This window comes from Juglans microcarpa x Juglans regia, chromosome 8D (assembly GCF_004785595.1).
Source record: "Juglans microcarpa x Juglans regia isolate MS1-56 chromosome 8D, Jm3101_v1.0, whole genome shotgun sequence".
NCBI lineage: Eukaryota > Viridiplantae > Streptophyta > Magnoliopsida > Fagales > Juglandaceae > Juglans > Juglans microcarpa x Juglans regia.
The window spans coordinates 32,252,606-32,270,752 of record NC_054608.1 but is presented as its reverse complement, the minus strand read 5'-3'; the positions used below and the strand labels follow the sequence as shown (position 1 = coordinate 32,270,752).

Here is an 18,147-nt window from a genome sequence, read left to right as displayed (position 1 = left end):
GAGCAAGAAATGGAACAAGCTTATAAATAAAAGTCTTAGAGTAATTTTGTAAATCTCTTGATAAAATTCGAAATTGGATTAAAGCTCAAAATTATTTACTAAACTTGTTTATATATGATTGGAATTATGTTTATATATTGCTTGAAAAACTAATGCACATTCTTAGGGGGAGCTTAAGTATTGCTACAGGCTTCAGAATTTTATCAAGTATTTGTCATCATCAAAAAGGGGGAGATTGTTGAACCCAAGGGTTCAAATTTCATATAATTACATATCTACATATGGATTTTGATAATAACAAATGAATTCAAGCATAAAAGAATCTCAAACTCAAGTTGTCTATACAATGGAGCCAAGCACATCAACAAATTAAACATGAGCAAGAAAAGGAACAAGTTTATAAATAAAGCTCTTAGAGTAATTTTTTAAATCTCTTGAAAAAATTCGAAATTGGATTAAGGTTCAAAATTAATATTTTCTCATAAAACATCAAATTGCATTTTTCACATGTGCATGACATATTTGAAGATTAAAAGTTTAAATTTTGAAACATTGAAAGATGATTGATTGTCATATTTCACATGTGCATGTTTTGTTTGAAACTTTTCAAAAGTAAATAATGTTTTCTTTGACAATTTCAAGAAAGTGAAACTTTGATTTGAATATTTTGAAAAGTGAATGATGATGTTTTTGACAATTTTGAAAAGTGAAATTTTGATTTGAATATTTTGAAAAATGAATGATATTGTCTTTGACAATTGCGAAAAGTAAAATTTTGATTTGAATATTTTGAAAGGTGAATGATGTTGTCTTTGATAATTTCAAGAAAGTAAAACTTTGATTTGAAAATTTTGAAAAGTGAATGATATTGTTTTTGACATGTGAATCTTTTTAAATTTGAAAATGAAGTCTCATATGCCTATAAATAGCTCATTTGAGATCTTCAAATTTAAAACAAATTATTGCAAGTTTTACATCATTCATTCAAAACTTTCAATCTCTCTTCTCTAAGCATTGAGCATTAATCCTTGTTCATTTTGAAAGATATATAGTTTTGCGTTGTATTGTTCTTGTTCCACTCATTGAGGAGTGTTTTTTGATAACCTACCTACTATCAGCTCTTATATCAGTAAAAGTGTGTGCATAACCCTTGTGTGTGTAGAAGGTGTTCTACACAGGGAATAGACGTTGAATCAACACGTGTAAGGTGATTGTAAGTGTAGAGGGTGTTATATACGAATTCTTTGTAGCGGTATTGCTCAAATGTGTAATAGGTTTCCATCTCCACCTGAAGGAGATTGGATAATGGCTTTGGGAATCCTCAAGGGGTAGCTTGATACGAGGACATAGGCAGTGGGGTTGAATCTCGTTAAAATACTGAGTTTGCTTCCTCTTATCCTTACTCTTTATTTTTACTGTTGTATCGTATTTTATTCATATTTTATATTGTATATTTTGTTTATAATTGTGAATTTTTTAAATACAACTCAATTCACCTCCCTCTTGTATTAGTAATCTGGGCAACAATTGGTATTAGAGCCACGAGCTTCTTTATTAGATTAACTATCTTTTGAGTTAAAATCTTAAGGTTAACATTGCAACTACATTTGGTAAGGCCAATCTAGCAATCGGCCTCTACTATTTTGCGGAGACAATTACATATCCTAGAAAGTTAGAATGAGAATTTTCATTCAATCTCAAGGTCGAGCAATTTGGATATGCGTTATAAATGAACCTTATATTCCAACAAAAGTTGTTGATGGAGTAAAAGTCAAAAAGGAAGAAGAAGAGTTCGATCGTGAAGACGATAAAATTACAACATTGAACTCAACGGCTATCTTTTATATAATGCTCTCGACGGGAATGAGTTCAATAGAATAATGACTTGCAAGATAACAAAGGAAATTTGGGATAACTTGGAAGTTACTTATGAAGGAATTTTGCAAGTCAAGGAATCAAAAATTTATATTCTTACTCATGAATATGAAATTTTTAAAATGAATGATGATGAATCTATTTCTACTATGTACACTCGTTTTACTAACATTATAAACAGCTTGACAGCTCTCGGTAAGGTTTATTCCAGCGTCGAGATAGTAAGAAAAATTCTCAACTCTCTACCAAAACGCTAGTAATCAAAAGTGACGGCGATTCTTGAAACTAGAGACCTCAAGAAATTCGAAGTAAATGAACTCATTGAGTCACTTACCACACATGAGTACACATTGAAAAAAGAAGAAACAGAAGAATGAAAGCCAAAAAAGAGCTTGGCACTTAAAGTTGTCCTCATGAAAGCGAAAGTGATGAAGATGATGAAAGTGATGACAAAGTGAAAACGAAAGCAATGAAAGTTACATGGGATGATGATTCAAGAAGCTCAAATAGCGAAGCAAGTAATGGAGAATCTGCAAATCTTTGTCTCATGGCTAAAGACGACACTGAGGTAACAAATCTTGACAATTTTGAAAATCCTTCATATGAAGAATTGCAAGTTGTCTTAGAAGATGTATACGAGGAAATTGAGAAATTGGGTATAAAATATACTACTTTGAAAAAAGAAAAATTCTTCTTTAACAAACAAAATTGATATTTTAAGTAAAGAAAACATCATTTCGAAAGATGAAAATCATGAGTTGAAAAAGAAAGTGACTGGTTTAGAAAAGATTGTTGAAAAATTTACAAACGGGAAAAGAAATTTTAAAAAACTTCTTGGTAGTCAAAGAAGTTTTTGGCAAGGCAGGCTTGTGATATATGCCAAAACAAAAATACAAACCTTATAAAAACTTCTTTGATAATTCTTCTAAATCAAAATCTAGTATTCAAAATTATTTTGATAAAAGAAAATTTTCAAATAAATATACTATTATAATCACTCAAGTTCTTCGTATATGTCACATATTATTTGCAATTTTTGTAATAGAAATGGTCATAATTATCATGCTTGTCATATTAGAAGAAAACATGCAATGACTATTAGGGCTATATGGGTACCTAAAAATCCTATTTCTTCTAATACTATTAAATGAAGGACCCAAAGAGCTTGGGTACCAAGAAAAACAATTTTAATTATTTTTGTAGGTATGTATGAAGTCCTCTATAAGCAAAAGTAAATGATTTTTAGATTAGTGAATGTTCAAGATACGTGACATTTGGAGACATTAGGAAAGATCATTAAAACTTAATCCAAGATGCAACCAAACAGTGAAAACTTGTAAAAGATCATCTAGCGGAACAAATTCTATGAGAACCTTCACGAGGTGTAAGTACTTGATCATCTCTTAGAAATGTTTGCAATCATACTGCTTTTTTATCTAAGATTGAACCAAAAAATATTGATGAAACACTTCTTGATGAATCTTGGATTCTAGGTATGCAAGAAGAGCTAAATCAACTTGAAAGAAATAATGTTTGGACACTTGTTCCGAGATCCAAAACTCATACTATTATTGGAACAAAATGGTTTTTTAGAAACAAAAAAAGATGAGTCCGAAGTTTTCACTAGAAACAAGGCTCGACTTGTAGCCCAAGGCTTCAATTAAGAAGAATGAATCGATTATGGTGAGACATATGCACCGGTCGCAAGATTAGAAACTATTCGAATGCTACTTGCTTATACTTGTTATAAAGATTTCAAAGTTTTTCAAATGGATATTAAAAGTGCTTTCTAAAATGGTTTTATAAATGTTGAGCAACCTTCAGGTTTTGAAAATCATATTACTCTAAATCATGTTTTCAAGTTCACAAAAGCACTATATGGACTTAATAAGCTCCTAGAGCTTGGTATGAGAGACTTAGTGGTTTCTTGATTAAAAAGGTTTTTCAAGAGGAAAAATCGATACAATCATTTTCTTTTAACACAAAAATGACTATATTCTTTGTATTTAAATTTATGTGGATGATATAATATTTGGTGCTATTGATGAAAATATGTGCCAAGTTTTTGCTAAAAGTATGCAGGAAGAATTTGAAATGAGTATGATGGGAGAATTTAAATTCTTACTCGGATTGCAAACCAAGTACGAAGGAAATTGGAACACTAATAAGCCCATCAACCAAACTTGACAAGGATGAAACCAGTAAGTCAGTTCACTCAAAAGTATATCGAGATATGATTGGTAGTCTATTATATTTGACAGCCAGTAGATCAGATATTATGTTTAGTGTATGCTTATGCGCTTATGTGTAGTTAAGTGCATTCTTAGATATCTTGCTAATACAATTGACCTAGAGTTATGGTATCCTAAGCACACTTCTTTTGATCTAATCAGCTACTCAGATGCAGATTAGATATCATTTTCTTCAAGATCATGTGCAGAAGAGCGATATTGTAATAGAATTAACAAGCACACACGATCAGTTGGCCAGACATTTTCACAAAACCTCTGCCAGAAGATAGATTATGCATGATTAGAAGGGAAATAAGAATGATGCATACCATGAATATTTATCAAACATTTTTATTTTATTATCTCAAACGTCTTACAAAAACTTAAGACTTTTAACCTCATTTTTCAAGTGCTCTTATTCTTCATATATCAGCATGTTATCCTTATCTAAAGGATGACGCAGTCGAAATGAAGAGACAAGTAAGGATTTTAAATCCTTATTCTCCTACTTTAAATATCCTATTTTTTTTGTTAAACTCATGAATAAGTCGTTGAAGTTTATAAATATTCTCGTTAAGCTTTTCAACCTCACGATTTTTGGACTACAATCGTCGAGAAAATGCGACAATGGATGATGAGTATCGAGTACCGAGACTCACAAGTTCATAAATGGCGTCATCATCTGACTTGTTAGTCAGATCATTCTCTTACTGCATCTTGGCACCTATGGTAAATGCAGAAACAACTGGTGGCCCAGGTGCAGAATACCCCATGTAATGAACAAGGGGATTGTTGGAAGAAGATTATTGAGCCATTAAAGAAAAAGCTTAGAGAGCGAGAATGCAGATGGATTTCAGACAGCAAAGAAGAGTCGATGCAAATGAAATAAAACTTAAGACTGATTTTATAGGGATGAAAATGAGAACAAGACAAGCTATCAGATTACAAGATATGCTGGGTGCATATTTTATTTAGTTAAACCAATGAGATTAACTGCAGACTATCCCTATTTTTCTCGTAAACGCTGAACCTCTGTTGTTAGCTGCTGATATTGACTTTGTATTTGTTCTCTCTCTCGTTCCAACTCCTCTATTCGTGGTTGCAGGTTTTGAGCGTACCAGTCCACAAATTTTTTCAACTCTTTGTTTTCTTGTTTTAATATTTTATTCTTTCTACTTTTATTAGCAAGTCTTTGATGCAGCTCAGATATTTGATTGTTAAGCTGATCAACCTCACGAACCCTTGCCAGTAACCTCCGAGACATGGTTGTAATCGCGGCAGCATATTGAGCACTGAGCATTCTTGATCTTGCAACAACCTCAGTATCAGTCATGCTAGAAAAATGCATCTCTGCTCCTATTATTGTGTTGACAGCCTCATGAGAGAAAATTAGTAGTTGAGGCATAAAGGGTTCTTAATTCAAATCTGGAACATTATTGGAAGAATATTGCTCGGCCATATCGTTCTGGATAAACAAGAAACTAGATCAATAGGCAATGTGAGAATTTGTTATATGGGTAGTCGAAGGGTGAAAATGGTCTTTTTATATAAGCCCAGAGCATTCAAATCTCTGCAAAAGATGTTAGAGTTAATCCAGGTGGGACCGGGGTGGGGCTCGAGGCCTTGCAGCTTGCGTCAGGGACCTAGGCGGCTCTATGTTTTGTGGCACGCTTGAGGGACCCAGGCGGCTCTGTGTTTTGCGGCACGTATCTGGACCCAAGCGGCTCCGGGTTTTGCGACACTTGTTAGGACCGGGCGACTCCAATTATTCAGCTCTCCACAATTTCTACAAACGCACCGTTTTGATCAGTCAATTGGCATTGCTTGCTGCAGTTCCTTTTTAATGATGCCAAAAGGGGGAGAAGTTTTAGACTAGAACATTAACATGTTCTTTCCAATGCTTTATTTATAAAGCTTGTTTATATATGCTTGGAATTATGTTTATCTATTACTTGAAAAACTAACGCACATTCTCAGGAGGAGCTTAAGTATTGCTACAGGTTTCAGAGTGCTACTAAGTATTTGTCATCATAAAAAAGGGGGAGATTATTGAACCCAAGGTTTCAAGTTTCATATAATTACATATCTACATATGGATTTTAATGATAACAAATGAATTCAAGTATAAAGGAATCTCAAACTCAAGTTGTCTACACAATGGAGCCAAGCATATGAGCAAATCAAACATGAGCAAGAAATGGAACAAGCTTACAAATAAAACTCTTAGAGTAATTTTGTAAATCTTTTGATAAAATTCGAAATTGGATTAAGGTTCTAAATTAATATTTTCTCATAAAACATCAAATTGCATTTTTCACATGTGCATGACATATTTGATGATTGAAAGTTTGAATTTTGAAACATTGAAAGATGATTGATTGTTATCTTTCACATGTGCATGTTTTGTTTGAAACTTTTCAAAAGAAAATAATGTTGTCTTTGACAATTTCAAGAAAGTGAAATTTTGATTTGAATATTTTAAAAAGTGAATGGTGTTGTCTTTGACAATTGTGAAAAGTAAAATTTTGAATTGAATATTTTGATTTAAATTTGAAAATGAAGTCTCATATGTCTATAAATAGCTCATTTGAGATCTTCAAATTTAAAACACATTATTGCAAGTTTTACATCATTCATTCAAAGCTTTCAATCTCTCTTCTCTAAGCATTAAGCCTTAATCATTGTTCATTTTGAAAGAGATATAGTTTTGCGTTGTATTGTTCTTATTCCACTCATCAATGAGTGTTTTCTGATAACCTACCCACTATCAGCTCTTGTATCAGTAAAATGTTGTGTATAACCTTTGTGTGTGTAGAAGGTGTTCTACACAGGAAATAGACGTTGAATCACCACGTGTAACGTGATTGCAAGTGTAGAGGGTGTTCTACACAGATTCTTTGTAGCGGTATTGCTGAAATGTGTAATAGGTTTCTATCTCCACCTGAAAGAGATTGGATAGTGAATTTGGGAATCCTCAAGGGGTAGTTTGAGGCGAGGACGTAAGCAGTGAGGCTGAACCTCATTAAAATACTTGAGTTTGCTTCCTCTTCTCCTTACTTTTTATTTTTACTATTGCATTGTATTTTATTCATATTTTATATTGTATATTTTGTTTATAATTGCGGATTTTTTAAATACAACTCAATTCACCCCCTCTTGTGTTAGTCATCTGGGCAACAGAGTAACTGTATATGGTGAACTTGCAGCAAGGTACCATGCTACCATGGATTCCAACCATTGCTTATGTTCACACAAAATTTTACAGCACCAAAACCTCCTACCATGCTCTTCCTGGACATGAAGTAACTCCTCCCCCTTCTTGTGTAACTTGAAGGGAAGTTAGAAGGAATGTAGTAGTTGTTATGGGAAAGAGAAATGCTATTCTGACATGCTATTTATCCCAACTTTGTTTTTATCACAAATCACAGTTGTTGATATGATACATTTTAAGTGGTTGTTTATTTAAGTCCATGCCGAGCCTGAGCAGTCAACAAATGCTTCTCAGCGTTCAACAGGTAACTGCATTTGCAGTTACATATTGAATGCAATTAAATGCATTCATACTGATATTTGCCTATAAATTGATGCTCCCAGCGAGAGTCTCAGATACATCTAAGGAGAAAAGAAAAGAGAGAGCCCGGAGAGCTCTGAGAGAAAAGAAGAGAGTTAAGTTGAGTTGAGTTGAGTGGAGTGTGATCCTCCTCCTCTGAAATATTTTCTTGTGTTCCACTATTTATTAGTGAAGTTCTTTTCTGTAGATGTAGGCATTTGTCGAACCATGTTAAATTCTTGGTATCACTGAGTACATGGTTGTGCTCTTTTATTTCTGCTTTTATTCCTTCCGCTGTGTTCATTTCCCCAACAAGTGGTATCAGAGCGATTGTTGGGAGGAGTTTTTACAGAAAAATAATTTTTAGTGCATTGCTCAGTTTGCAAATTTGCGCATACTACTGTGTTCATCTCATCGAGATAAGAAAAGCAGTGAAAACTAGAGGCCGAACGGACGCTGCACGCACCCCCATGCACCATCTGAAGGTCGGAGAGTGAGCCCACTCTCTACACGCGCCACACACGCCCAGGAGAGGCTTGAGCACGTGAAACCAACGCTACCCCACGCATCGCACGCGCTCCAGAGGTGCCGAGCGTGTGAAGCCCACGCTCTCCCACACGCCGCACGCACTCTAGAGGTGTTGAGCGCGTGAAGCCCACGCTCTCCCATGCGCCGCACGCGCTCCAGAGGTGCCTAGCGCTTGAATCCCACACGCTCGAGAGAGTTTTGGCTCATTTTTCGCATCGTACGCGTTGTACGGGCGACAAAGTTCTTGTTTTAGTTTTTTTGCTCATTCCTTGTGCTATCTGAGTCCGATTTTGACGAAACAAGACTCGTTTCCAACAAAATCAGGCGTTCCAAACACAACGGTTCTATCCCTTTTTTCGATATTCCACCTCAAAAATCCTGTAATTGCATTTTGTATTTAGAATCAGACTAAATCCATGGAGGATTCAGAATCAGGCGCCATGATAAATTTGACTGCCTCAAACTACAGTCTCTAGAGACCTCGGATGGAGGATCTCTTGAACTGTAAAGATCTGTCTGACCCCTTGGAAAATAAAGGGAAGAAGCTAGATGAATTTACGGATCAAGTGTGGAATAAGATGCACAAGAATACTATCGGTCAGATCAAGCAATGGATTGACTATAGTGTCTTTCACCACGTGGCCCAAGAGACAGATGCATATAACCTATCGAAAAAGTTAGATGATATGTATCAAGATAGGACTGCTCGAAACAATGCCCTCTTGATGAGACGGCTTGTTAACTTGAAGTTGAAGAGTGACACCTATGTTGCCGAGCACACTAGCGAGTTTCAAAACCTAGTTAACTAGCTCGGGTCCGTCAAGTTGAATATTGGCGATGAAGAACAAGCTTTGCTACTTCTCAGTTCATTACCAGACAGTTAGGAGAGGCTGGTGGTCTCCCTTAGTAACTCTACTCCAGATGGTAAACTTACCATGACGATGGTTAAGGATGCCTTGTTCAATGAGGATGCCAGATGAAAAGAGACGAGCATGAATCAAACTCATGTCCTTGTCACCGAGAGTAGAGAAAGGCCTCAAGGTAATGATAGAGGGAGAAGTGGAGGCATAAACAGAGGAAAGTCTCAATCACGTGGAAGGTCCAACAGTAGCAAGAACCAGTAGATGGGTAACATGAAGTGTTACCATTGTGGCAAAAAGGGTCACATGAGGAAAAACTACCGCAACTTTTTAAGGGAACAAGGTCAAAGCAGTAAGTTGAAGAAAAAAGATGGTGAAACTCTTGTCACTCTTTCGGGAGATGTGGCAATACTCTCCACCAGTGACGAGACGTGTCTGCACGTGGCAAGCCACGATGTAGAGTGGGTGGTAGACACAGCAGCATCATACCACGCCACTTCCTATAGTGAATTTTTCACTACGTACAAAGTAGGAGACTTTGATAGGGTATGGATGGGAAACACCAGTTCCTTGAAAATCGTGGGAGTTGGCGAAGTGCAGATAAAAACCAACATTGGTTGCACCATGGTGTTGAAGGATGTTCGACACATTCCTGACCTTCGGCTTAACCTGATTTTGGGAACAACCCTTGATTGACAGGGTTATGACAGCTACTTCAGTAGAGGCACTTGGAAGCTGTCACAAGGTGCCATGGTTGTTGCCCGAGGACATATTTTCAGTTCGTTGTACAAGACCCATATGAAGATCGGTTCTAATAGCCTCAATGCAGTGGAAGACGAGGCATCACCGAATCTGTGGCACAAGAGACTCGGACACATGGGTGAGAAAGGGTTGGATACGCTTGTGAAGAAAGCACTCATCAAAGTTGCCAAAGGAAAATCGTTAAGCCCTTGTGAGTACTGTTTGTTTAGTAAACAATGCAGAGTCTCATTTAATTCCTCTACGAAGAAAAGATCAGAGTTGTTGAGTCTGGTACACTTTGATGTATGCGGTCCCATGGAAAAATAGTCATTGGGAGGTAACAGATATTTCATGACATTCATTGATGATGCTTCACGAAAGGTCTGGGTATATGCTTTGAAATTAAAGGATCAGGTCTTCGAGCACTTCAAGAGTTTCCACACCCTAGTGGAAAGAGAGACGGAAAAGAAGTTGAAGTGCCTACGAACGGACAATGGAGGAGAATATATTTCTAAAAGATTCGTTGCATACTGCGCTGATCGCAGTATTCGACATGAGAAGACGGTCCCATATACCCCTCAGCACAATGGTGTAGCCGAAAGAATGAATCGGACCATCATTGAAAGAACAAGATGCATGCTCAGTATGGCCAAGTTACCAAAGCCATTTTGGAGTGAAGTTGTTCATGTTTCCTGTTACTTGATCAACAGATCACCTTCTGCACCACTGGAATTTGAAGTTCCTGAGAATGTTCGGTCTAGAAAAGATGTCTCTTACTCTTACCAGAGAGTGTTTGGGTGCAAATCCTTTGCACACGTATCCAAGGAGATGAGACAGAAGCTCGATGTCAAGTTAACTCTATGTATCTTTGTTGGATATGGAGATAAAGAATTCGGATACAAGTTATGAGATCCAGTGACAAAGAGAATTATCAGAAGTAAGGACGTTGTGTTCCATGAAAACCAGCATATAGGAACTGAAGCTTCCTCGATATCAATAGAGCTTAGTTCCTATACTCTAGATTCTGCACCATTACAGTTCACCACAGATAATGAGGATATGCAAGATCGAGATCCAGAAGCAGAAGAAGAAGCTCAGGGTGTCGAGCAGGGGGAGCAAGAACCCTTTCCACCAGAAGCTGGTGTACCACCACAAAGGTTAGATGGTGATGAACCTCATTTGGTTGATGAAGCTCAACCAAGAAGATCGGCAAGAGGCCGCCTACTAATTCTGTCGAGGAGATATCCGGAATCAGACTATATTCTGCTTACTAATGAGGGGGAGCTGGAGAGTTTCCAGGAAGTTCAAACTCATATTGATAGAAGCCTATGGGTGCAGGCAATGCAAGAAGAGATGAGTTTTTTGTAGAAAAATCAGACCTATGAGTTGGTGAAACTTCCTGAAGGAAAGAAAGCCCTAAAGAACAAATGGGTGTTCAAGCTGAAGAAAGATGGCCAAGGAAAGCTGATAAAGCACAAGGCCAGATTGGTTGTCAAAGGATTCCAGCAGAAGAAGGGAATCAACTTTGACGAAATATTTACTCCGATGGTGAAAATGATGTCAATCCGATTGGTAGCTAGCTTGAATTTGGAACTCAAACAGATGGATGTGAAGACAACCTTTCTCTATGGAGATTTGGAGGAGGAAATCTATATGGAGCAACCGGAAAGGTTTGAAGCTCCAGAGAAAAATCACTTAGTCTGCAAGCTAAAGAAAAGTCTCGATGGCCTCAAGCAAGCGCCGCGGCAATGGTACAAGAAGTTCGACTCATTCATGATGAGTCATGGTTACAAGAGACTTGTTGCAGATTAGTGTGTCTATGTTCGAAGATTCCAAGATGACAAGTTTGTCATACTCCTTCTTTACGTTGATGATATGTTAATCATTGGTGAGGATAGGTCCATGATTAACAAACTAAAGAATGAACTATCCAAGTCCTTTGACATGAAGGACTTAGGCCGAGCACAGCAAATTTTGGGCATGAAGATTGTTCGTGATAGGAAAGTCAAAAGGGTGTAGCTATCACAATAAAAATATGTTAAACGGGTTATCAAACGTTTCAACATGGGAGATGCTAAGCCAGTCAATACTCCACTTGCTAACCACTTCAAGTTGAGCAAGAGCTCGTGTCCTTCTTCAAAGAAAGAGATTGAAGAAATGGAAGCAGTCTCCTACTCTTCAGTAGTAGGAAGCCTAATGTATGCAATGGTCTGTAGCAGACCAGATATTGCTCATGTTGTAGGCATGGTGAGCAGATTCCTTTCAAATCTAGGAAAAGATCATTGGGAAGCAATCAAGTGGATTCTCAGGTACCTGAAAGGTACATCAAAGATGTGCTTGTGTTTTGGGGGAGCTAAACTAGTTTTGGAAGGCTATACAGATTCAAATATGTTAGGAGATCTGGATAACAGGAAATCTATTTCAGGATTTCTCTTCACCTTTGCAGGAGGAGCTGTCTCTTGGCAGTCCAAATTGCAGAAATGTGTTGCTTTATCTACAACAGAGGCAAAGTACATTGCCGCAGCAGAAGCTGGGAAAGAGATGTTGTGAATGAAGCGTTTTCTCCAAGAAATAGGGGTTAGTCAAGAAGACTACAAGGTACATTGTGATAGTCAAAGTGCTCTAGACTTGAGCAAGAATTCAATGTACCATTCCCACACCAAACATATTGATATCCGCTATCATTGGATATCCATACGAAAGAGAATCCAACGGACATGCTGACGAAGGTAGTTACAAGTGAGAAGCTTGAGTTATGCAGAAACATAGATAGGATGGATAGCATCTAGGTAAATGGGCATGGAGGGGGAGAATTGTTTAAGTCCATGCCGAGCCTGAGCAGTCAACAACTGCTGCTCAGCGTTCAACAGGTAACTGCATTTGCAGTTACATATTGAATGCAATTAATTGCATTCATACTGATATTTGCCTATAAATTGAGGCTCCCAGCAAAAGTCTCAGATACACCTAAGGAGAAAAGAAAAGAGAGAGCCGGAAGAGCTCTGAGAGAAAATAAGAGAGTTGAGTTGAGTGGAGTGTGATCCTCCTCCTCTGAAATATTTTCTTGTGTTCCACTATTTATTAGTGAAGCTCTTTTCTGTGGATGTAGGCATTTGCCGAACCACGTTAAATTCTTGATGTCACTGAGTACATGGGTGTGCTCTTTTATTTCTGCTTTTATTCCTTCCGCTGTGTTGATTTCCCCAACAGCAAGGACAGAACAAAGCAAAGAATTCGGAAGTAAATCATGAATATTATAAACTGCAGTTCAACAGAAGTGACACTTTAACCTCAAGTTCATGAAATATGATCCCAACCAAATGTGCTTGCTATTATTGGAACATATGAAAAGCTACCATGAGGAAAATATATTTGGAACTTCAAGAACAAAGATGGCATTAAAATTACAGGTACTATTATAGGATTGCAATTGTAGCACCTCTCACATTCAAACCTAATAAACAAAACTTTCTGGAAAGGGAATCTCAAACCAAGAAAGATCAAGCCAGCAAGAAAAGCGACTTAAATAAGCACTAAGGAAATCAATCTTTCTCAGAGAAGGTATAATATTGCATACTTAGAAACAATGTTTTCCATAAATAACCATTTTAATTAAGTTTCACAACAAGCTAGCTAATCGATCAGACTATGAATACATTACTTGTCCCAAAAGTTAAAAATTGATAGAAATAGGTAATTTAATCATTTGTCTTAACACTCTCATCACATGTAAGCCAAACTCCCCTTCAATGTTCATTATTTAATTAATTGGACAAAGTATAGAGTAAATTTAAAAGTTCTGCTTTGATACTACATATAATTATCACTTGTCCCAAAAATTTAAACTGATTGAAAAATGTAGATTCAATCATTTATATTTATCTTAACGAGGACCAATGACGAGGGTAGTTCTTGCAGCAATATATATATATATATATATATTTATTTATATTTATAGAAAAGTAGGCCTTCCTAGCTCATATCAACTAAACATCAGGTAAAGTTAAGTAGTAGGTTATATCCTTTTGCTTATCACCATGTTACTATTGCCGATGAGGATTGGATTGTCGCAAAGATGGAAATAAAGATCCTTCTTGCGCAACATGTTCAAGGATGAGGGCAATGACGATGACGACAGCGAATGATGTGCTGATAATCAGGTGGTAGAAACCTCTCCCACACGAGATTCAAAGTTGCAGTGCTTTCGAAGGCTCAAGAGACCAGCGAAAACCTACATGCATCGCGAGGAGATGTGCTGGAAATTATATTGGCGATGCATATTCTTCCGGCAGTGTTTTGGTGATATCCATTTTCGTCTCTCCTCTCTTAATTTTTTCCTTCTTGGAAATTAAAACAAAGTTCATCATGAACATGTGCATATATGCATTAGATGCACCAATCGGCTATATTTTATGTATATTTTTTTAAGTGCTACATGCATAAAAAAATTATATGAAAATAAACTGATATGATTTTATGTGATCCATTAGATCTACTTTACGATAAAAATAACTTTACAATTTGACATATAACATCAAATCACGTCACTTTGTAGATTTATTTTTGTATAATCTCTTTGTAGTTACAATAATTCTCTATTTCTTATAATACAGTTTGTGTTGTATATGTAGTATATACAATTATTGTGAGCATAATTCAAAAATTAAAAAAGTTAGTTCAAAAAATAAAAATATGGATGGTGATTTCCTAGATTTAGGATGGAGAAAAAATATAGACAAATTATAAAATGTGTTCTACTCTAGACCTAACGAATATTCTAAAAGAACTCATATATCAAAAACATGAAAAAAAATATTTTCAAGCCGGTATATAGAACACACCTAATAAAGTACTTACATGATATAATTTAACTTGGAAGATATATATATTTTAAAATTAAAATCTTACAAACTAAATCTTACTGTTTAAGCTATGTGGATGGTGTGCTCTACACACTGACTAAAGAATAGAATTATTCTTTAACAAAAAAAAAAAAAAAAGAATAGAATTATTCAAAAAAACGTTATCCATGTATTTAGCAATTTAGAGATATATAGAGTTCATTTACAATAATAAACAAAAAGTGTGAGTTATAAATAGGCTTCCTCTTTAACAAAGAACCTAATATGATTAGTGTTAATAAAGGAAACTATTCAAGAGAACTCAAGGGAAGAAAATCAAGCCTAGAAAAGAGAAAATAGAAAAGAAAGATTAAACGAGTTTTAAAAAAAAAATTGTAGGGCTAACTTTAAGAACCATACGCATACAATTATTTTAATTTTTTTTAGTGGTTAAGGTGTTGTTATATTGTTTTGAGCAGCCCCTAATATCCGTCCTTACATATATACTGACGACAGCTTTTGTTTTTTGTTCTGTTACTTTTATTTTGTTATTTATTTGTTGGAAAAAACTACTCTTCCCGCTGGTAGCTCCCGCTGTTGCTCTTGATATTGGATGTCCACCCCTTACCTTGCTATGTTCAGGCAAAACAAACGATATTTCAGAGATTGCTGTGCATGCCTTGCTTGTTCCTACAGAAGATGAAGTAATTCCTTCTTTGTAGAATATAAGCGTTCATATAACCATAGTTTCCCTCAGTAAGAATCCCATTACATGACACAAACAATGCCTGCGATGTATTCACAATACATGCATATATATACATAGTCCAAGACCAACCCTCAAAGCGTTGTTCATAATATAATGCAGAAAAAATAGGTCTCACAGCAAATGTACTTTGCTCAGAAAGTAAATAGGTACCAATCTCTTACTAATTAACTTTCTTCTTTTGGCCGAAGCTCAATGCCATGGACCACAAGGCCAAACTTCCAGTTAAGGACTTGAACCTCCTTCAAGCACATCTCGACCGCTCCATGATCATCAACTTGGCTGCCATTGAAGAATTCTCCAATCTCAATCTCCATCCACCTATCCTCTCTCTTGATTGGAAGTCGACCATCCTGTCGGTTAATTTGTAATAATTCCTCATTTGATCGTTGTCGATTATCTGTACCCGACCGCATTCTTGGATTCAAATAAGCATTGGTAGCATCACCTCCTTCCACCTCGTTTTCTAGTCTAATGGATACTTTCACAGGGAGGTTAAACCCATAGAAACCATCCACCATGAAGTAGATAAAGTATGCCACATATTTTGTTTTTGGGGAAAGGATTTTTGTCTCAATTCTGCTTTTTATGTCAAGCCAACAAACATTTCTAAGATGAGCTAGTTCTGAGAATCTGCACATTATACACACCATTGCTATAAATAACAGCAAAGGGTAAACAAGCATGCAATACTCAAGAAAACAGAAAGATGAAGAGAGACCTAGACTTGGGTAGAACCGGTGACTGAGTTGAGGAAATCCATTCCCAGTAATGTGGAGTGTCTCCAGATCCCCATATTATACTTAACTCCCTCGCAGCCAGCATCAAACATTTCTTCCCATTATGTTTATCTATTTGGAAACTCTGTTCAATCAATGACACAGACAAAGAGATTACAAAACAAGAAGAAAAGTCTAGAGTTATCAAATCAAGTGGTGATTTCACACAGTATTAAAGCAGAGGTTCTGAGGTTAAGTGAGGGAGAGTGTGAAGACAAGTATAAATATTCCTTAAATCTACGTATTCCCATCAGCTTAAGCTTTTAGACACAGGTGGTGATCTCACAGGAATAGATCAGAACCAAAGAACAAGGGTCAAAGGTGGTTGCTATTATCAGAACATATGACAAATTACCATGTGAAAAATGAGTTTTGAACTTGAAGAACAAGGATAGCATCAAAAATTACCATTAAAAATTATTGGGACTACAGTTACAGACTTAAAGCACCTCTCACATTCAAATCTAACAAACAAGAATTCAAGCCAGAAAGTATAGCCACTTTAAAAAGCACTAGGAAATCAATCTATTTGAATTTGGAAAAGTTTTCCAATATAATCATTTTCTGTCTCACAACATGTACTAATCCATATTAGGAACTCCAATGGCAAGGGTATATCTTGAAGTAAAAACAATATAGAAAAATAGCCCTGAATTCCTAGCTTATAGCAAGTAGACAAAACTGGGTAGACATGACAGGGTAAAGAGAACAAGGTTTTCTTTTTGTTGATTACCATGTTGTTACTGTTTCCGATCAGAATTGGATTGTCGCAAAGATGGAAATAAAGATTCTTCTTGGTCAACAGGTTCAGGGATGAGGACGATGATGACGACGATGAAATGATCTCTTGATAATCAGGTGGCAGGAACCTCTCCCACACGAGATTCGAAGTTGCTGCGGATTCGAAGGCACGGGAGACCAGCGACAACCTACATGCGTCCCCGAGGGGATGTGCCGGAAATTATGTTGGCGATGCATTCTTCCGGCAGTGTTCTGGCAATATCCATAACCGTTCTCTCATGTTCTTCTCCTTCTCTCGGAAGTTATTACAGGTTCAACGTGTGCAACAGCAGTAAAATGAGAGCAGAAAGAGATCAAGAAAAAGCTTGAAAGGGACTCAAAAGCAGAATAAACAATAATTAGGCAGTGTTTTGGTGATATCCATTTCCGTTCTCTCCTGTTATCTTCCTTCTCTCGGAAGTTATTACAAGTTCAACGTGTTCACATCTCTCTCCCTCTCTCTGTGTCTCTGAAAGGGACTCAAAAAGGAGAATAACAATAAGAAAGTTTTTTATCGGTCATTATTTATTATAAAGTACTTTATATTTTCACAAAGAAAAACATCCTCACACTTTATGAAAAAATAACGAAACAAAAATTAATTAAAGAAGAATTATTGCATGCCATAGGTTTTAGAATTTGTTGGGCCAAACTTTAATTTTCATGAAGAAGTCTAAGAAGTTTTGAGATCATGTTTCGAATTTTCATAGAAATTTAAATATTATTAAAGAATTTTCTAAACAATGTATGATTATTATAAATTTCTGAGTGATTAAGGAGTTGTTTTTTAGAACAGCTTTTGTTTTCATTTTGTTATCTATGTATTTGTTTGTTATCTGAGCATGTAGACAATTTTTATGCAATTTTAAGTTTGGAACGAAATATTTCGATACTATTACGTACTATTTCAGGATTATATATATATATATATTTATTTATTTAAAAATATAAACTAATAATTAACAAAATAAATACATGTGTACGTAACTATGTATCATGTATGAAATGAATATACGTTGAAAACATTAAAAAGATATAAAGATAATGGTATTAAAAGATAATATCATAAAAGATCACAATTATATAAGAGTCAAAAAATTATTAAAAATAATAAGATTTTTTAAAGAGAGAGGGAGAATGAGAAGACATATTTAATATTTCAAAAAAATTAAAATTATATAAATGGCTTTTTGATT

General features: G+C 35.9%; 1 protein-coding gene and 1 long non-coding RNA gene across 2 annotated transcripts; one reads left to right on the top strand and one right to left on the bottom strand.

Annotated features, from left to right (window-relative positions):
• Positions 1 to 1,149: 1,149 nt before the first annotated feature.
• On the top strand, positions 1,150 to 7,149 carry LOC121243729. The gene is made up of 3 exons (XR_005936239.1): positions 1,150 to 1,217; positions 4,078 to 4,080; positions 7,034 to 7,149. It is a non-coding gene; the product is annotated as an uncharacterized LOC121243729 (long non-coding RNA).
• An 8,395-nt stretch (positions 7,150 to 15,544) lies between these two features.
• Positions 15,545 to 17,426, bottom strand: LOC121243726 (F-box protein PP2-B10-like). Its single transcript, XM_041141863.1, is given in 4 exon segments — positions 15,545 to 16,025; positions 16,114 to 16,256; positions 16,905 to 17,114; positions 17,116 to 17,426. Coding segments are annotated over 4 exon segments (882 nt in total). The 5' UTR covers positions 17,179 to 17,426; the 3' UTR covers positions 15,545 to 15,559.
• Positions 17,427 to 18,147: the final 721 nt, after the last annotated feature.